General features: G+C 41.8%; 1 protein-coding gene across 1 annotated transcript in view; it reads left to right on the top strand.

Annotated features, from left to right (window-relative positions):
• GUCY1A2 (guanylate cyclase 1 soluble subunit alpha 2) overlaps nt 1-18671 on the top strand; it is a 242765-nt gene that overhangs the window by 206945 nt on the left and 17149 nt on the right. The window contains exon 7 of the mRNA XM_075851584.1: nt 5962-6116. Coding sequence (XP_075707699.1) covers nt 5962-6116 — 155 coding nt within the window. The remainder of the gene's footprint in view (nt 1-5961; nt 6117-18671) is intronic.

Genomic DNA, 18671 nt, shown 5'->3' with positions numbered 1-18671 from the left:
GGAGCAACGGTCGAGCATGCACTGCTGTCGCTTAATTCAAAGTCAATGGGAATGACGGAAACAGTGGAGTACAGCGCTCGGCTGTTTCTGTCATACCCATAGACTATGATAGGAGTGGCAGTGCGCATGCTCGACTGCCGCTTTAATCAAACTCCACCTCACTGCGGCGGGTGCCCCCAATGATGAGACAATTATTACATATCCTGCGGATATGTGATAATTGTCGATTCTGGGACTACCCCATTATGTTTAAGGTTGGGTGGTGAACTGAATCTTTGTTCATGGTGGGAAACAAAGTTCTTAAGTCTCTAGACAACATTTAAATTCAATAAGAAAAACGAGCCAGCATACTTACTTACATAATAAGTTTCAGACTGCAGTAATGCGGGTGCATTTTAGTTACCATATTGTGGCTGCAATACCTGGACCCCTGCAGTTCTACAGAACCGAATTTAGATCATCATGGGGTTCTTTGGTGATCTAAGTTTGATTCAGTAGAACCGCAGGAGGTCTGGGTAGAGCGGGCATAATACAGACGCTAATTTGTGGTCAAATTACTGCAGTTTACAGTTCTATGAATGCCGTCATTTGGTCCTGCAGATGAGTGGCACCATGAGTTGGACACAAATTTACATAGAGAGGGCACTGTAAACAGGAGCCGGTGCACCCTCTTGCTTGTTTTTCCTGGGGTCTTACATTACCAAGATTTGTCCTGATGACAGACACCCTTTAAAACTTCCTTTTGGCTACTGACTCAACCTTTCAATTAATTATTTTCTAAGGGTCCCAAAGTTTTTGAGTTTGGGAAGGACATGTCACACAACAGTCACTGCATAAGCGGCATAGCTATAGGGGGTGCAGAGGTAGCGGTCGCACCCAGTCCCGGTGCCTGAGGAGGCCAAAAAGTCCCTCCACCAGATAAGAAGACACCAGTGTTATAAATAACGTGGCTGGTTTCAGGTCCGGTGCTGGCTCTGGTTTCCGTTCTCTATGCAGAGGAACAAACCGTATGATGGTTTGTTCCTTTAAATACAACCTAGGCCTCTTGTAGGTTTTTTCCTTGATTGCGTCTTATAGGGTTCCTATATTTTTTATAGCAAATCTGTAAGTTTTTCTGCAACACATTGTAACAAAAAAATGATAACGTGAATGTTTATGTTGTCAAATATGTTTTGCCGTCTGGTTTTGATACCTCCGCTGCCCTTGCTGGCAAGCTGCCAGTGACATTTTCTAAAAATAAAATGCAATTGGCAAAGACGCCCGCTGAAGGGATTGGCATTGTATCATTAGCAGAGAATCTCACGTAACTCTTCTTGCCTTCATCATTTTTAGTATCGGACCATTATAAAGAGAAATGTGTCTTGTCTAACAAATAGGAGATGTTTTGTATGAATTTAGAAGAAAGTTTTAAATGTCACCTTGAAAACGCAATGTTACTAAGCAACTATCTTACTCTTCAATGTTCTGTTCGAGTCAGGCAGGCGAATGCAAACACATGTAACTCTTTATATAACATCAGCATTGCTTTCATCTGTTAAATCAGAATTTCAAGTATTGGTGACTAATCGAAAGACGGATCTATTTGTAGAACAATGAGTCTCATTTACCATCTAGCAGAAAAACTGGCCGTGTTGCCCATAGCAACCAATCACAGCTCAGCTTTTATGTCTTCAACTTCTCTGGAAAAATGAGAGCTGCACTGCGGTTGGTTGCTATGGGCAACAAGACAGTTTTATAATAATGTGTGTAGTGGGGATTTTAACAATGGCGTTATATAATGAATAATATTGGAAACCTATGGAAAATGTAGACGAATATTAAAATAAACTTTATTAATAATATACACTGAATGGCCACTTTATTGGAGACATACATTTAGCAGCACATTAACCTCCTATGACCTTCAGAACCCCATAAATTTGTCGTGGCATAAATTCCACTAGCTGCAGGATAGCTTCTCGTAGTTGCTGCTAAAGTGTCCTTCTGCAATAGGGTAAGCAGCTGTCATGAAGGGATGAACTTGGTCGGCCACAAAGCCCCACTGTTCTAACGTCCATCCACAGGAATCAGAGGACCCAGGGTGCGCCAAGAAAACATTCCCCCAATGCCATTACTGTACCCCTACCAGCCCGAACTGTTGACAACTGACAGGAAGGGTTCATTGATTCATGCTGCTGGCGCCAAATTCTGACGCTCCCATCAGCATGGTGCCACAGAAATCTGGATCCATCTGACCAGGCAATGCTTTTCCACTGCTCAGTGATCCAATTTTTGCCCCCTTTTGCCCACTGAAGTCTTCGCTTTCTGTTTCCCTTACACACCAATGGTACTGGAACTGTTTGTCTGCGGTTATAGCCCATTCGTGTTAAGGAACAACCAGTTTCGCATTCGAACATATTAGTTGGAGCACCAGCGTTGTATTCAGGTGTAATTTGTTTGACTGTGCACCGCCTGTTCCTCAAAACGATTCTTGACATCCTCCTCTGTCCCCATTCATTGAAGAGTTTTGACTTCCACAGGATCCGCTTTTGCTGCATGTTTTTCCTCGATCACACCATTCTCGGTATAATCTCAATACCATTGCAAGAGAAAACCCCACAAAGTTGTCAGTGTTTGAAGTACTGGCCCTGGCTAGTATAGCACCGATGAACATGACTGGTTCATAGTCGCACAGATTTTCCCATTCTAATGTGGATTTACCTAAAACTGATCTACGAAAATTTTGATCACTTGATTCTATTATGCACTCCGGGGTCACGTGTCTTATTTCCATACAGGGAAGCTCCAATTGTGAAAGGGCAGAATTCTCTAAAAGAGATTGGAAAATGTTTCACATTTACACAGAATGGCCACTTCATTAAAGATAATTTCTGTCCATGGGCCCTATTAGGCATATGGAAGTCATAGAGGGGGGTTCTGATGCTCAGAAACCCTCTATTAGCCAATTTGGAGAGCAGCTAAGAAAGTGGGGCTTCCGCTCTCTAGGACTAACTCAACCAGGCCATGTTTTACATGCCCATTTACTTGAATGGGTGCCATCTAATATTACATTTTCCTTATAGTGGCTGAAACCTCCTCCAGCAATATCAGCTACTCATGGAGGTATCGAAAACCGGACCCATGCCAATCTGTTCAGAGAAGGGGTTGCCTTGTTGAATGATATTCAGAATCCATTGGTCTAATATTGGAAAGGGTTTTGATAATAGCAATAAACAAAATTTCTGTACCATTATAATTCCAGATGATAATGTGTACCACAAACTACTAAAATAATGGGTCAGATTTACTAATGAGAATGCAACAGAATTCTGTCCGTGTGTCACATTTATAAAGTTATAGAGACTTTTGAGACGCATCTGACAAGGGGGCGTAGCTTAGCTAGAAAGAGGTGTGGTCAAGTGAAAAGGGGCCGTGACTTAAAGGGAACCTGTCACCAGCATTTCACCTATTGAACTTTACTTATCCCTCACTGGCCGCTGCTTTAAAAAGTTCATTGCCGTTATCTCCTCTCCTAAACTTCTCCTCCGACTGTAAATAACGGTCTGCAAACATTTTGCGCCTTTTATCTTAATAATCCGGTGTCCCTTTTTGTGCGCACACACCAGAAGAGGACATCAATGCACAAGTGCAGGATTTGTGTGCTGGGGGAAGATGAGAAGCTGTCAATCAAAAGTAAGGAGGCGGAGTAAACTCGGAAAGACTTGAGGAATGAAGATTTAACTCTTTTCAAACGAAGATTTGACTCTTTTCTGCTCATTAGCATAAGGTGCGGGAACACTAAAACACTGAATACTAAAGCTACAGAGCCGACTAAGAAGACAATTACAGGTTATATAGAAATTATTTTTCACCCACTACCACCAGGTATTGCTGGTTTAATAGGTGAAATGCTGGTGACAGGTTCCCTTTAAGATGCGCCAACCTTTTGGCCTAAAGTCAATCTAAAGTAAGCCAACCAAGGGGTGGTATGAAGTTAGACAGAAATGTCTAAAGATGCGCCAAAGTTATCATCCACCATGAGTCACTGTAATAATTTGGGACATCTAGTCTAATTCTAACCTGTCTAAATTTAGGACATTAATACTAAATTTGCCCTAATATAATTTTTTTTAAAGTTAAAAATCCTGTTCTGATTAATTTCATAATATATATTTGTTTGCAGTTGGAGTTCTTTTGATACAGTGCTCTACATCCCTTCCTTCCTTCCTTTTACACAGCCACTGACTACCTGTTGCCACAAGGATTTTATTGAAGACGATTTATTATCGTGTTTAATGGGGTTATTAAAAATATTGGCCAATGTAGGAGGGATGCAGGAAAAAAAAAAGAGCCATTACTAACCTCAGAGATCCTCGTCGTTTCAGCGCTCCCACTCTGTTCCTCCTCAGAGCTGTTTTCTTTATTGACATAGCTGCAGTGTGTCTGTTTATGTGATCGCTGCAGCCATGCACTGGCCTCAGCGATCCTGTACGTATACCCACTGAGACCAGTGATTGGCTGCAGCAATCATGTGGGTATACAAGCACATTATCGCTGCAACTATGGTAATACACAGCGGCGGGGAGAAACGGAAATGGCGGCTCTGAAATGACTAGAATCTGTGAGGTGAGCAATGGCTCTTTTTTTTTTTTTTTTTTTGCATCCCTACTACATTGGCCAATTATTTAACTAACTTGGAAAACCCCTTTAATTAAAGCTATATAAATTCATAGGCAATGAGCTCCTCCTAGTGGTGGCTGCTAACAACCAGAATTGTATTATTTATTTATTCCTATGGCTTTATGAAGGCAAACAGGGGAATTGGAGCTCGGTAACCATAAGACAGAGCTCCGGCAACTTCTGTATAAATATACCGTATTTTTCTAACTATAAGACGCAGTTTTTAGCAAGATAAATCTTGCTAAAAACTCCCTGCGTCGTCAAGGGACCTCGACCATGTAATAATTAAGTGGCCGGGAGAGCACAAAAAGCTTGAACGGTGTTTAGTGGGTCCCGTTCTAGAGATAGGTGTGGTCCCTGAGGTTGGACCCCCATCTATCTGACATTTATGACCTATCCTGTGGATAGGTCATAAATGTCCTGCATGTGAAAACCCGAGGGGGACAGCCCCCTCCAACAGCCCAACGCGCCCCCCCGCAACACGATCGGGGGGCACAGATGGTTGTCATGGCAGCCCACGGGCCTAATTAACGCCCCCAGATCTGCCCTCTGTCTGCCTCTGCTAAGCCAAGCCTCCGGCACGGCTTGGCAGGGCTTGACAGCAGCCTGTAAAAATGACAATATACTGCAATACAGTATCTAACGATCGATGGTTCAGGTTCCCCTAGGGGAACTAATAAAATGTGTAAAAAAAAAAAAGTTAGATAAATTTAGTGTAAAAAAAAATACAAAAGTATAATTTAAAAAAAAAAAAAAACCTTTTCCCATTTTTCCCCAACTACAATGTAAAAAATTACAAAATTGGTATCGCTGCGTCTGTAAAAGTTCAAACTTCTGCAATATACCATTATTTAACTCGCACACCATAGCGCTAAAAAAAATTAAATAAGAAGTGATCAAAAAATCGTATGTAGCAAAACATGTTGTCAATAAAAACTACAGCTTGTCCCGCAAAAAATAAGCCCTCAATCCGTTCAATCAATGAAAAAATATAAAAGATATGGCTCTCAGAATGTGGTGAAACAGAGCAAATTTATTTTTTAACAAATAGATTTTTCTTTGTAAAAATAGTAAAATATTAAATATTTTTTTCCTAAAACCTGTGTGCCTTATAGTCCGAAAAATACGGTATACTGTAGAATTATTACAAATAATTGTTGCACATAATTGAAGCATTTCTTTAAAGTCTAACACAATTTTTAGCTTTCTTTGCCTCTATAATTTTTTAATACTTGATATATTAGATGTTTACAGTTAATAATGTGTGGGTATTGTGCTAACGATACAATTTTCTATTTTCAGATGAGAATAGGCATTCACTCCGGTTCGGTCTTTGCAGGTGTTGTTGGAGTTAGAATGCCTCGGTATTGTCTATTTGGAAACAACGTCACTTTGGCTAGCAAATTTGAATCAGGGAGTCACCCACGACGAATTAATGTTAGTCCAACGACATATCAGTAAGTGCATAGTGCTCATAAATGATTATAGACATGGAACCGTATCTTCATTGTTATATTTTATTGTCAAAATCTGTCACCAAGATATGTCATCGTCCTTTGTTTAAAATTTATCCCAATCTAATGGGAATTACATTTTATTAACCGTTGAAGTAAAACACTAAAGATAAAAAAAACTTCTCCAGGTTCTAAGACGAAAGTGACCACAAACATTTCTTGCATCAGTAGGTTGGTACCATTGAGTACCATTGAGATGTCTCCAAACAAGATTGGAGGCAGTTTCATCAATGATGTCACCCTGATGGACCTGTAGATGGGTTCATTGTAATGTAATTTAATATAAGTTTTTACTGTAGCCAATGGCTTTTCTATAGGGATGGAAAGCTGGAATTTGCACTAAGACCTCTATATCTGAGGGCCCATATGACATAGTACTAACTGTTTATATCCAATGGGGCTAGAGGAAGCTATCTCTTTAAAAAAAGAGAATACTATTAATAACTCATATTTATAGCATGTATAGGTCCTATACTTCTTCATATCATGATGTTGTGCAGTGATTGACATTATGGGTCTTCAAAATAAACCTCCTCAACATATGCTCAAAATGTAAGAAAGTATATATACAGTAACTTGGGTATTTTTGGTGGAAGACAATCTCATCACAGGGTCGTAACTATAGGGGGTGCAGACATTGATGTTACACCTGAGCCCTGGGGCCTGAGGTGCCACTCTGTCACATAAAATAGTACCAGTATATATCTCTGCACTGTGACATCATAATAGTACCAGTCATAATATCTCTCTACTGTGACATCACTGTATGTATGATCCTTATATCATGATACTGTATTTATTATCTCTGTGTTGTGACATTAGCTGTGACATCACTGTTTATAATCCCTGTTGTATGACATCACTATCACAGCGCCTGTGTGCATTATTCTTGCAATGTGACATCACTGGGACGATTATTACTGCGCAGAGATATTATTGTGTGCATTATCCCTGTAATGTGACATCACTGGGACGATTATTCCTGCGCAGAGATATTATTGTGTGCATTATCCCTGTATTGTGACATCACTGGGACGATTATTCCTGCGCAGAGATATTATTGTGTGCATTATCCCTGTACTGTGACATCACTGGGACGATTATTCCTCTGCAGCGATATTATTGTGTGCATTATCCCTGTACTGTGACATCACTGGGACGATTATTCCTGCGCAGGGATACTATTGTGTGCATTATCCCTGTACTGTGACATCACTGTGTTTATATCCCTGTACTGGGCATCACTGTATTTATTATTTTGGTACTGTGACATCACTGTTTATTATTCCGGTACTATGACATCACTATACTACACAATGATATGCGCTATTTCAGGGGCAAAAATACATGAGGTGATGACCGTCCAATAATCCAAAATATCTAATAATCAGGGTTATCACAGATGAAAGAAATTTTACTGTACAAACTGTTAATTTCCACTTGTAAACATTTGACATATGGATATTTACAAGTCTACCCAAGTAAACTAGAAAGTGGTACAAGAATTAACCCGCAGTGTCCTGCAGCTATAGAGTAAAACCTATTTAGTTCATGGATTTTCATGTCCTTCATTTAACCTCCAACTAAGCACTAAGGCAAGTTATTAGTAGTGGGATTAAATTAAAGATAGGGTCTTTCTATATATTGAACTGTAGTGGAATGTACAGTATTTCAGTCTATGGTATGGCTTAGCGGTGAAGAGTATATCCACAGAGAGATAACGAATAATTTCCCCAGAGGCCAGCAATGCTTGGCAATATCACATAATTGAATTACAGACTTTGGAGGATCTATCTGACTTGTGACGTAAGCAAGGATTTTATACTGGAATGGAAACCTAAATATAGCACTCCACAGACTTTGTACCATAAAAATATGGGGACGTTGTTATTATTGACTGGTGCTTCAACAATCCGTAGCAGTTATGATGAGAAGAAGGAGGACATGGACGCATTCCCAGAGAATGAAGACCAATTGCTGAAATGTTTAACATATTTTCAGACCGAAAACATTCACGTTATGGGAATTTGTTTTTACAACTTTTTGTTGCATACAAAACGAAAGGGATCCCAGGCAAGAAAAGACAAAAAATAGAAAACATTGAGAGATATTGCTTCTTCTGTGGACTGATCAACATTGGTATTAACCTTATTTAATGAACAATTCTTTAAGTTAATCACATACAAGGTTCTTTACATAAAAAACGGACCTCAAGACTCCTAGAGTTTTTAACAGACAGGAAAAAAATGTGAGAAAAAAAAATCACCAAATTAAGAAAATTGAATTAGGACTTCATATGGTTTCCAAAGTGATCCTTGAGATTTCGTTCAATTGAACTTCAAATGCAGCCCAATGTCCATCACCATATTACTACACGTTAATCAGTTATACTTAAAGAGGCTGTCACCAGATTCTCTAACCCCTATCTCCTATTGCATATGATCGGCGCTGCAATGTAGATAACAGTAACGTGTTTGTATTTTTTTTTAAAACGTTCATTTTGGCCAAGTTATTTTATATATGCAAATTTGCTTTGAAATGGACAACTGGGCGTTTTTTTCGTTATGTCCAACTGGGCGTGTATTGTGTTTTTAACTGGGCGTGTTTATGTGTATGATGCTGACCAATCAGTGACCAGTCAGCATCATACACTCCTCAACATCTGCACGCTCCTCTCCTGAAATATTCTGTGCTGCTGTGAACTCTGCTCTTACCATTACGTAGCTCTCAGTCTGTTACCTCTCCTCCACTCCTGTCCTCAATAACACCTTCACATGATTGGCAAGTCACCACCCCGCACAAGATCCTACTGCATGGCTGACAGCCGTCAGCTGTATAGCTAACAGCATACAGACAAGCAGTAGAAGACTGAATTCAATGAAATGCTCAGCCCTTAGTCAGTCTTCTACTACTTGTCTGTATGTTCATTACCCTGCACATAAACCAATCACGTTCTCCGAATATTCACAGCGCAACCAATCTGAAAGTTTACAGTGCTTGGGAATAAGTGACTGGGGCAGAAGAGGATGGAGGCGCAGCCTTATATAGTGGATCGAGCGGGTTCCCCAGCAGCATTTAAAAAACACAGGATCCTGACCTGTCCACAGAGTTTAAGGCAGCACAGAGTATTTCAGGAGCCGCGTTCTGCTCCCGTAGGTAAACGGGGTAGCAGCACTGCGAAGACCGCACGGAGAATTCACCGGCGGTAAGGATAGAACGTAGCAGCTAGATGAGGGGAACACACCCAGCTGCTAAGTGAGACACAGCAGGGCGCGCTTCCAACACAACCGTGCTGTTAGCTATACAGCTGACGGCTGTCAGCCGTGCAGTAGGATCTTGTGCAGGGTGGTGACTTGCCAATCATGTGAAGGTGTTATTGAGGACAGGAGTGGAGGAGAGGTAACAGACTGAGCGCTACGTAATGGTAAGAGCAGAGTTCACAGCAGCACAGAATATTTCAGGAGAGGAGCGTGCAGATGTTGAGGAGTGTATGACGCTGACTGGTCACTGATTGGTCAGCGTCATACACATAAACACGCCCAGTTAAAAACACAATACACGCCCAGTTAGTAAAACAAGTAAACACGCCCAGTTGGACATAACGAAAAAACACGCCCAGTTGTCCATTTCAAAGCTCATTTGCATAAATATAAAATAGCTCATAACTTGGCCAAAAATGAACGTTTTTTTAAAAAAAAAACACGTTACTGTTCTCTACATTGCAGCGCCGATCACATGCAATAGGAGATAGGGATTTGAGAATCTGGTGACAGAGCCTCTTTAATGTATAGTCAAAAAGACCCCAAAAATTCCCTTAAAAAAATTCCTCAACAAAATAAATACAGAAGCACAATACATGACGAGAAGAAAGCCCCATCCAAATGAGCTTACAATCTAAGAGGTGGAAAGAACATTGGATAAAGTAGGGTAGAAAATCAGAGGTTGGTGGATGTTACTTTCTTGTTAATGCATAATTTTTGGTAGGGAAGGACATGGATAGGCCAATATAAAGAGATGAGTTTTCAGGGACTGTTCAAATACTTTAAACTTAGGGGGTCCATCTAATCAGATGAGAGGACTCCTGCCAGAAGGGCTGCAAAGGGGAAATCCTGCAGATGTGCGTCGTAGGAGGGGATGAGAGAAGAGTATAGATAAGCCAGCAGAGGAGCAGAAAGACAGTATTTCTGATAAATTTGATATCCCCCCATGTGCCCTGTTAGGGCATATAAATGTCATAGTGGAGTACCCCCTCCATAAACCAGAATAGAGACGTAGGGTGGATCAGGGCCTGTCTATGCATTGCATGACGGATATCCATTTGCAGCAGCTGTAGGGGAAATGTTTGGCCAGAGGCGGCTTCCCCCTGCAATAAAAGCTGACCTAGAGGGGGTTAGAAAAGCTGGACTCACCGGAGCCATCTTCTATTTAAAGGGGGGTTGGCTACATAGGACAACGCCTTTAAGGGTAGAAATCTAGGAGTTAGAAGGAGGCAGTAGCTGCGAAGGGATTTGAAAGTAAAATGTCTGTTTGTGCTTTGGTCATACCCTGTAAACTTATGGCCACAAGCATGTGTAAACAGATGCAGTAGGCATGGGGCATGGTCAGGACCAGTGTCACCATCAGGCAAACCAGGGCAGATACCAGGGCACACTAGGTTTGGGTTGCCCAATGAGATCTAAATAAATATGCTCTATGGATGTCAGAGGATTGGATAGACAGGAGGCCCACCATGACGCTATTGCCCAAGGGCCTAAATACAGGTGGGGCTGGCCAAATGGTGGCACCAAACCATTAGTTTAGTAGGGATGACAGAAGGTGAATCACTGCTAAGGGGGCGTTAAGTCAAAAAGTAAGACTGTAGGACATATTTCAAGATCAGCATCAAAGAAAATAAAAAATTATGTAACCAAATATTTCTCAAACACTTCTAAGAGTATTCTATGAGCAAAATGGCATTCTACACTATGTGTTAATATCTTCAACTTTATTCCCGACACTTTCAGTAAACTTGTCTTGATTGTGTTTCTCCTTTACAAGACATGATTGAAGGGATTAAGTAGAACACTAGACCAAAGCAATCAATTTTCATCACCAGAAAGTAACAGAAAATGTACTGGAAAGACAAATGAAAAACACTTTTTGCAGTATGTCATTTTTTTTCTTAAAGGAGTAACAGTTTTAAGTGAATATCTGAACATTACAAGAGAATACATCGATATTTCCAAAAATAGTCATTTCATTTTTTGGATCAGTTTCCATTAAAAATTCCAAACAAGCAGGTTTCTGATGAACACACAAGTTTTTGTGGGAGCTCTTAGAATAAAAAATTAATCCTGACTTTACAAAATTTTTAGGTGCTTGTCACAACTGAAACACCAGTACTAGCAGAATATATGTGTGCATGTTTGTGTTTTCCATATACCTTACTCTTTTTAGTGTGTTATTTTGGTATTTTGTTTTCGTCACTTAGCTTCCTATCTTTGATCAACAATCTTCAATTTTAAACTTTGTTTTTATCTTGACCCCTGGATAAATATTGCCATTTTCTGAAGTCTATTGGAGGCCTACTAGGATCAATAACTTGTAGGCATTTTGCATTGAAGATCAAGATTTAAGGCCTTATTCGGTCCGTGAGATAGGGACCGTATGTCGGTCGTGTTTCCTGGACCCAACACAGTTCAGGGAGCCATACTCCTAACATTATAGTTATCAATGATGATAGGAATTACTGCCGTCCCGCTTGAATATTGTACCATACTGTAATCATGTTTTCAATACGGGACGGTAGTCCCGCGGGGAAGCAGTGACTGGCGTCATGGATATAGTTGACTACGCTATTCATTCCGTCAAAACGACGGAACCCTTGCACAACTGAGACAAACGGAAACCATTTACACCGGATCCGTCACCATTGAAATCAGTGGTGATGCAAACGGAAACCTATGGTTTCTGTTTGTTTCAGTCAGGGTTTCGTTCTGGCGGGAAGCTCCGACGGAATGCCAGGACGGAGCCCGGACGCAGATGTGAACGAAGCCTTATAGCGAACCTTTTGACTTTTAACCACTTTAATCAACATGACCGGTTGCTTTTCACATCTTAAGCCTTTAGAGACCAGAGACTTTGGACACCTTTTAAGTTTTTTGATAGCTTTTGTAAATTAGTTTTATTAAATGTATGTTTTAGGAGATTTCTGACGTTTTTTTAAATTGACTTTTGTAAAAAAAAAAAAACTCTATTGTTTTTCAGATGCAACTTCTATATATCCTCTATAACTCGAAGCTGCATCGTTCGCTATCAGCAGATTCTGTCAGTGAATTGAACCGACGTCTCAGCTGAGAGCGGGTCCTGCATGTCTCTGACACAAAGTATCACCATAATATCGATCACATCTAAGTTGTTCAACTTAAAGAGGCTCTGTCACCAGATTTTGCAACCCCTATCTGCTATTGCAGCAGATCGACGCTGCAATGTAGATAAGAGTAATGTTTTTATTTTTTAAAAACGAGCATTTTTGGCCAAGTTATGACCATTTTTGTATTTATGCAAATGAGGCTTGCAAAAGTACAACTGGGCGTGTTTACAGTAAAAGTCCAACTGGGAGTGTATTGTGTGTGTACATCTGGGCGTTTTTACTTCTTTTACTAGCTGGGCGTTAGGAATGGGAGTGTATGATGCTGACGAATCAGCATCATCCACTTCTGTTCGTTAACACCCAGCTTCTGGCAGTGCACTGACACAGCGTGTTCTCGAGAGATCACGATGTGACGTCACTCACTTCCTGCCCCAGGTCCTGCATCGTGTCGGCCACATCGGCACCAGAGGCTACAGTTGATTCTGCAGCAGCATCAGCGTTTGCAGGTAAGTAGCTACATCGACTTACCTGCAAACGCCGATGCTGCTGCAGAATCAACTGTAGCCTCTGGTGCCGATGTGTCCTCGCTCGTCCGACACGATGCAGGACCTGGGGCAGGAAGTGACGACACAGCGTGATCTCTCGAGAACACGCTGTCTGTTCTGCCAGAAGCTGGGCGTTCTGAAGAGAAGTGGATGATAATTCTCGTCAGAACGCCCAGCTAGTAAAAGTAGTAAACACGCCCCGATGTACGCACATAATACACGCCCAGTTGGACTTTTACTTTTAAACACACCCAGTTGTACTTTTGCAAGCCTCATTTACATAAATACAAAAATGGTCATAACTTGGCCAAAAATGCTCGTTTTTTAAAAATAAAAGCGTTACTGTAATCTACATTGCAGCGCCGATCTGCTGCAATAGCAGATAGGGGTTGCAAAATCTGGTGACAGAGCCTCTTTAACTTTTCCGTCGACATAGCCATATGAAGGCTTGTTTTTTTGCGCAATGAGATGATGTGAAGTAAAATTTTGGGGTACATATAATTGATTAGCTTTTATTTTGATCCTTAACACTGCAGACAGTTTTGGCCTTTTTGACAAAGCCCCATTTTTCAAATCTGACATGTGTAAATTTATGTGGAAATAACTTTTATATGCTTTAACTTATCCAAGACAGGCCCCATGCACACGGCTGTGCCTTTAATCACGGGCCGCAATTACGGCACGGCCGGCCGCGGACAGCCGCCCGGATTTCCGGCACGTGCTCTGATACAAAGTATGGGAGCGCGGACTGTAAAAAGCAAAAGATAGGACATGTCCTATCTTTTGCAGGACACTTCTACGGCCCGGACACCTTCCCGTAAAAAAACGGGAAGGTGTCCTTGGACAAAAGAAGTGAAAGGGACCGTAATTGTGGACCGTGATTGCGGTCTGCAATTATGGACGATTATTACGGTTGTGTGCATGAGGCCTAATTCTTAGCAACTCAGTCTTTATTATATAGGCCTCAGAAATGAAAAAGCACCTTGTGGCCTCCTATTTAGGTGCCAAAACAGAAGAAACCGCAAAAAAAAATAAAAAATTAACACTGCACCCCAAGGGATTAATCTAGGGGTTCAAAGAACATGTTGACCTTACAGGTGTTTCATACATTTTATTAGTAAATTGTTTATATTATATTGTTTATAATAAACAACAATATGTAGTTTTAGCAAAATATTTCTGATTTTCACGAGAAACACAGGAAAAAAAGCACCTCAAAATTTGTAAAGCAATATATCTCCTGAGCACGACAATGCCCAATATGTGGTTATAAACTGCTGTTTGGACCCACGATAGAACTCAAAAAGGAAGGAGCCTCATTTGAGTTTTGGAGCGCAGATTTTGCATAAATGGTCTGATGACATCATGTTGAATTTGCAGAGCCCCTGAGGTACCAGTACAGTGGAAACCCCCCAGAAGTGACCTAATTTTTGTAAACTACACTCCTAAGTAATTTATCTAGGGGTGTGGAGAGCATTTTGACCCTACAAGTGTCTTGTATAATTCAGATTTAAATCAGGCCGTGAAAATTAGAAATCATTTTTTTTTCAAATAATATGTAGTTTTAGCTCAAAATTATTCATTTTCACAAGAAAAAGAAGAGAACAAAGAACCCTACAATTAATTACACAATTTCTCCTGAGTACAGAGATACCCCATATGTGGTTGTAAACTGTTGTTTTGGCACACGGGAGGGTTCAGAAAGAAAGGAGCGCAATTAGGCTTTTGGAGCGCACATTTTTCTGGATTGGTTTGCAGGCACCATGTTGCATTTGCAGAGCTTCTGAGGTACTAGTACAATAGAAACCTCCATTTTGAAAACTACACTCCTCAAGGTATTCATCTAGGGGTGTAGTGAGTATGAAACTTCAGATGATTCATACATTTTATTTGCAATTGACTATGAAAATTGAAAATGTAGGGCTGTTTATGGGCTAATAGGCTTCTGTACATGGTAGACCAGGAAACCATTGTTAGGCCTCTGGTTGCTACAGCAACTTCTTGGCACATTGCAACATCTAAGGGTTTAAAAGGCTGGGATCGGAGTTAGCTCTGATCCCAGTCATTTTAGCAGTGTTAGCTTCTGAAACCGCATCGTCAGCGTTCTGTACATGTACTGCAGGAAACCCTTCCCGACTATGAAATATATGTACGTCAAATGTCGGGAAGGTATTACCGGCGTAGGCAATTCTCTGGCCGGGGATTCTGCTGCAGTAGGTGCCCCTGACGTCACTGCGCTTATAAGGACAGTGACGTCATGGACACATTCTATGAGTGGAATCTCCAGCCAGGCGTCGGCAACGGTTTGGCCGGGGATTCTGGCGCACTAGGAGGAGCCCCTGACTTCATAGTCGATTTATGGACAGTGACGTCGTCAGTGGCTTCCTCTATGAGCGGAATCCCCGGCCAGGCATCGGCAATGCTCTAGCCGGTGATTCCGCTGCAGGAGGTGCCCCTGAAGTCGCTGCTCTTGTATAGACAATATAGTCATGGGCTACGCCTGGAGCCCTGGAATCCCCGGCCAAAGCGTTGCTGACGCCCTGGCCAGGAATTCCGCTCATAGGGAGAGCCCTGACTTCACTGTCCATATAAGGGCAGTGACGTCAGGATACCTCCTGCAGCGGAATCCCCGGCTTGGGCGTCGGCAAGGCCTTGGCTGGGGATTTTGCTCCAGGAGGAGTGAATGGCAGAGCAGGAAGCGGATAGTTGTCATAGTATTCAATTATATTTGCATCCTGAGGACACAGATACAATTGAATGTAGCAGTTGCCGGGACAAGTCCCGGGACAGTAGTTTGCCTGGACTGTCTCTGTAAATTTGGGACAGTCCCGGAAAATTCGGGACAGTTGGCAAGTATGCTAATAAAGTCCTGTGATTACCGCAGCCTTGGTATTGATTCAAGCAGGCAGTATCTGTAGTGTGAGAGGGGTGAGGATAGAGGAAGGAGTTGCAAGTGTAATGTAAGCTAGCAGACTTGTAGACAGAGTGGCCAGGACCGGGCTGCAGATCCACTGTATCTGTAACATGGCAGTTAATGCAACGAATGTAACAACTTCCTGCTAGGGACTTAGGAAGAAGGACAGGTCTTCAGCTCAAACAGCTGTGCTTTGAAGGAACAGGATTCACAAAGGTTCCGTACATGAGGATCCAACAATACTGTGATTTTGTTTCCACTGGAGGTACACACAGAATGATCATGTAGAGAATTTGACAATAAATTTCCAGAACCAGAAAACCTGTTTCTTCTTCTTTAGCTTAGAAACTAGCAGAAAAGAATAAACTTCACAGTTCTGCAGTGTCCTTCCATGTAATATAAGCAAAACGCTCCAATTGTTAATCCTAATTTTTTACATTCTATTAGAGTGGTGATGGTTATGATATCCAATGAAATGTTAATCTGTCTTTTAGCTCTGGTTTATCTCATTGAGATTTCAATTTGCTTTATAAAGAAGTCATCTGAACTGAGATATAACGCAGCAGACCTGAATTTAGGATGACGGTTAACCCTTTCAGGACCAGACTCATTTTCGCCTCTGGTTGCCACAGCAACTCATGGGCATCTGTAAACTGAAAGGCAGTTTATGCCTGTCAATTTACAGGCTAATAGGCTTCCGTACATGATAGACCAGGAAACCATTGTTAGGCCTCTGGTTGCTACAGCAACTTATTGGCACATTGCGACATCTAAGGGTTTAAAAGGCTGGGATCGGAGTTAGCTCCGATCCCGGTCATTTTCGCACTGTCAGCTGCTGATGATGAGGGGTCAGCTTCTGAAACCGCACTGTCAGCGTTCTGTACATGTACTGCATGAAACCTTTCCCGACAATGAAGTACATGTACGTCAAATGTCGGGAAGGTGATAACGGTGAGCCACCCAGCCTAAACCCAAAGAATTACGGAAAATGACTAATGTGTTAAAAATAAGGCGCCCCCCCCCCGCTCTACGAAATGTCATGTCCCTTTTACATACACTTCAAGGGACACTTGAGAATGAAATGAGATCTCCATTGTTCCTATTGTACAGACATATTTAAACATAAGTCAGTTTTAAATGATTAAATGTACTGTCTTTATCTTATGGGAAGTTCTTTCTCATGAGACCTATAAGTCATGTAACATAATATGGCTGTTAACATACAATTAATACATGTATAACCAAGTTGTATCTGGAAAACAAGTCAACGAGATGTAGAACAATGTATTTATTAATATTCAGTAAGGGATAACATTTCCAGGAGCTTTTACTTTCAACGCCGCCATAGCCTTCAGCTGTGAGACTACAACAATTGCTCATATTACAGATAATTATAGCACTTCTTTTAAAGGATGAATACTAATGATTTTTCGCAGAGCTAATTGTTCTTTTTTTTCTTTCCATCTATTTCCCATGGTGAGAAAACGGCACAGGGAGGTCCTCTAATTACCTCTACTTCTGATATTGCTCCCTCACTCCCCCCAAATCCCCAAATATCTCCCCCTCCCAGCTATGTGTAGATGATAATCCTTGCATTATCCTGATTTCAGATGAAAACAAGAAATATTCATCTCAGTGTGTTGTTAGATATTTCAGTATCAAGATTGACTCTTTAGCAACATTCACTTGTTGTCAGAGATTTGTAGAAGGCATCACGCACACGACCGTTTGCAGACCACAAAACGCAGATCCTAGTGGCTGCCGTGTGCTGTACGTTCTTGTGCGGACCCGTGCAATATACACCCCACAAAAAACGATGTTTGAAACCATACCCCAAAGGAATTAATCTAGGGGGCAGTGAGCATTTTGACCCCCACAGGTGTTTAAAACATTTTATTAGAATTGGGCCGTGAAAATGATTTTTTTTTCCCAACAATATGTAGTAGGAGAAAAAGCGCCCAAAAATTTGTAAAGCTGTTTCTCCTGAGGGCTGCAATATTCTATATGTGGTTGTAGTCACTCACTTCTCCTGTAGCAGAATCCCCGGCCACGCGGTCGGGGATTCCGCTTCAGAAGTGAGTGACGTCGCTGTGTCCATATATGGACAGCGTAGTCACTCACTTCTCCTGTAGCGGAATCCCCGGCCACGGGGTCGGGGATTCCACTTCAGAAGTGAGTGACGTCGCTGTTTCCATATATGGACAGCGTAGTCACTCACTTCTCCTGTAGCGGAATCCCCGACCAAGGTGTCAGGGATTCCGCTTCAGAAGTGAGTGACGTCGCTGTGTCCATATATGGACAGCGTAGTCACTCACTTCTCCTGTTGCGGAATCCCCGGCCAAAGTGTCAGGGATTCCGCTTCAGAAGTGAGTGACGTCGCTGTGTCCATATATGGACAGTGTAGTCACTCACTTCTCCTGTAGCGGAATCCCCAATCCCCGGCCGGGGATTGGAGATTCCGACTTCTACAGGGAGCGTAAAAAGACCCTCCTCCTCCTCACATGCACTCTGCACTGTGAGGAGAAGGAGGAGAGAGAGCGCGAGCGACGGAATACATGGCCATCACTCGGGACACATTCCGGTGATGGCCGTGTATTACCCGGCCCCATAGACTTCTATGGGAGCCGGGCGGCCGGGTAAACGGCTGAAAATAGGGCATGTCCCATTTTTTGACGGCCAGGTTTCCC

Source organism: Rhinoderma darwinii, chromosome 2 (genome assembly GCF_050947455.1).
Source record: "Rhinoderma darwinii isolate aRhiDar2 chromosome 2, aRhiDar2.hap1, whole genome shotgun sequence".
Lineage (NCBI taxonomy): Eukaryota > Metazoa > Chordata > Amphibia > Anura > Rhinodermatidae > Rhinoderma > Rhinoderma darwinii.
The sequence above is the reverse complement of the archived record's forward strand: the minus strand, read 5'-3'. Positions and strand labels throughout refer to the sequence as shown.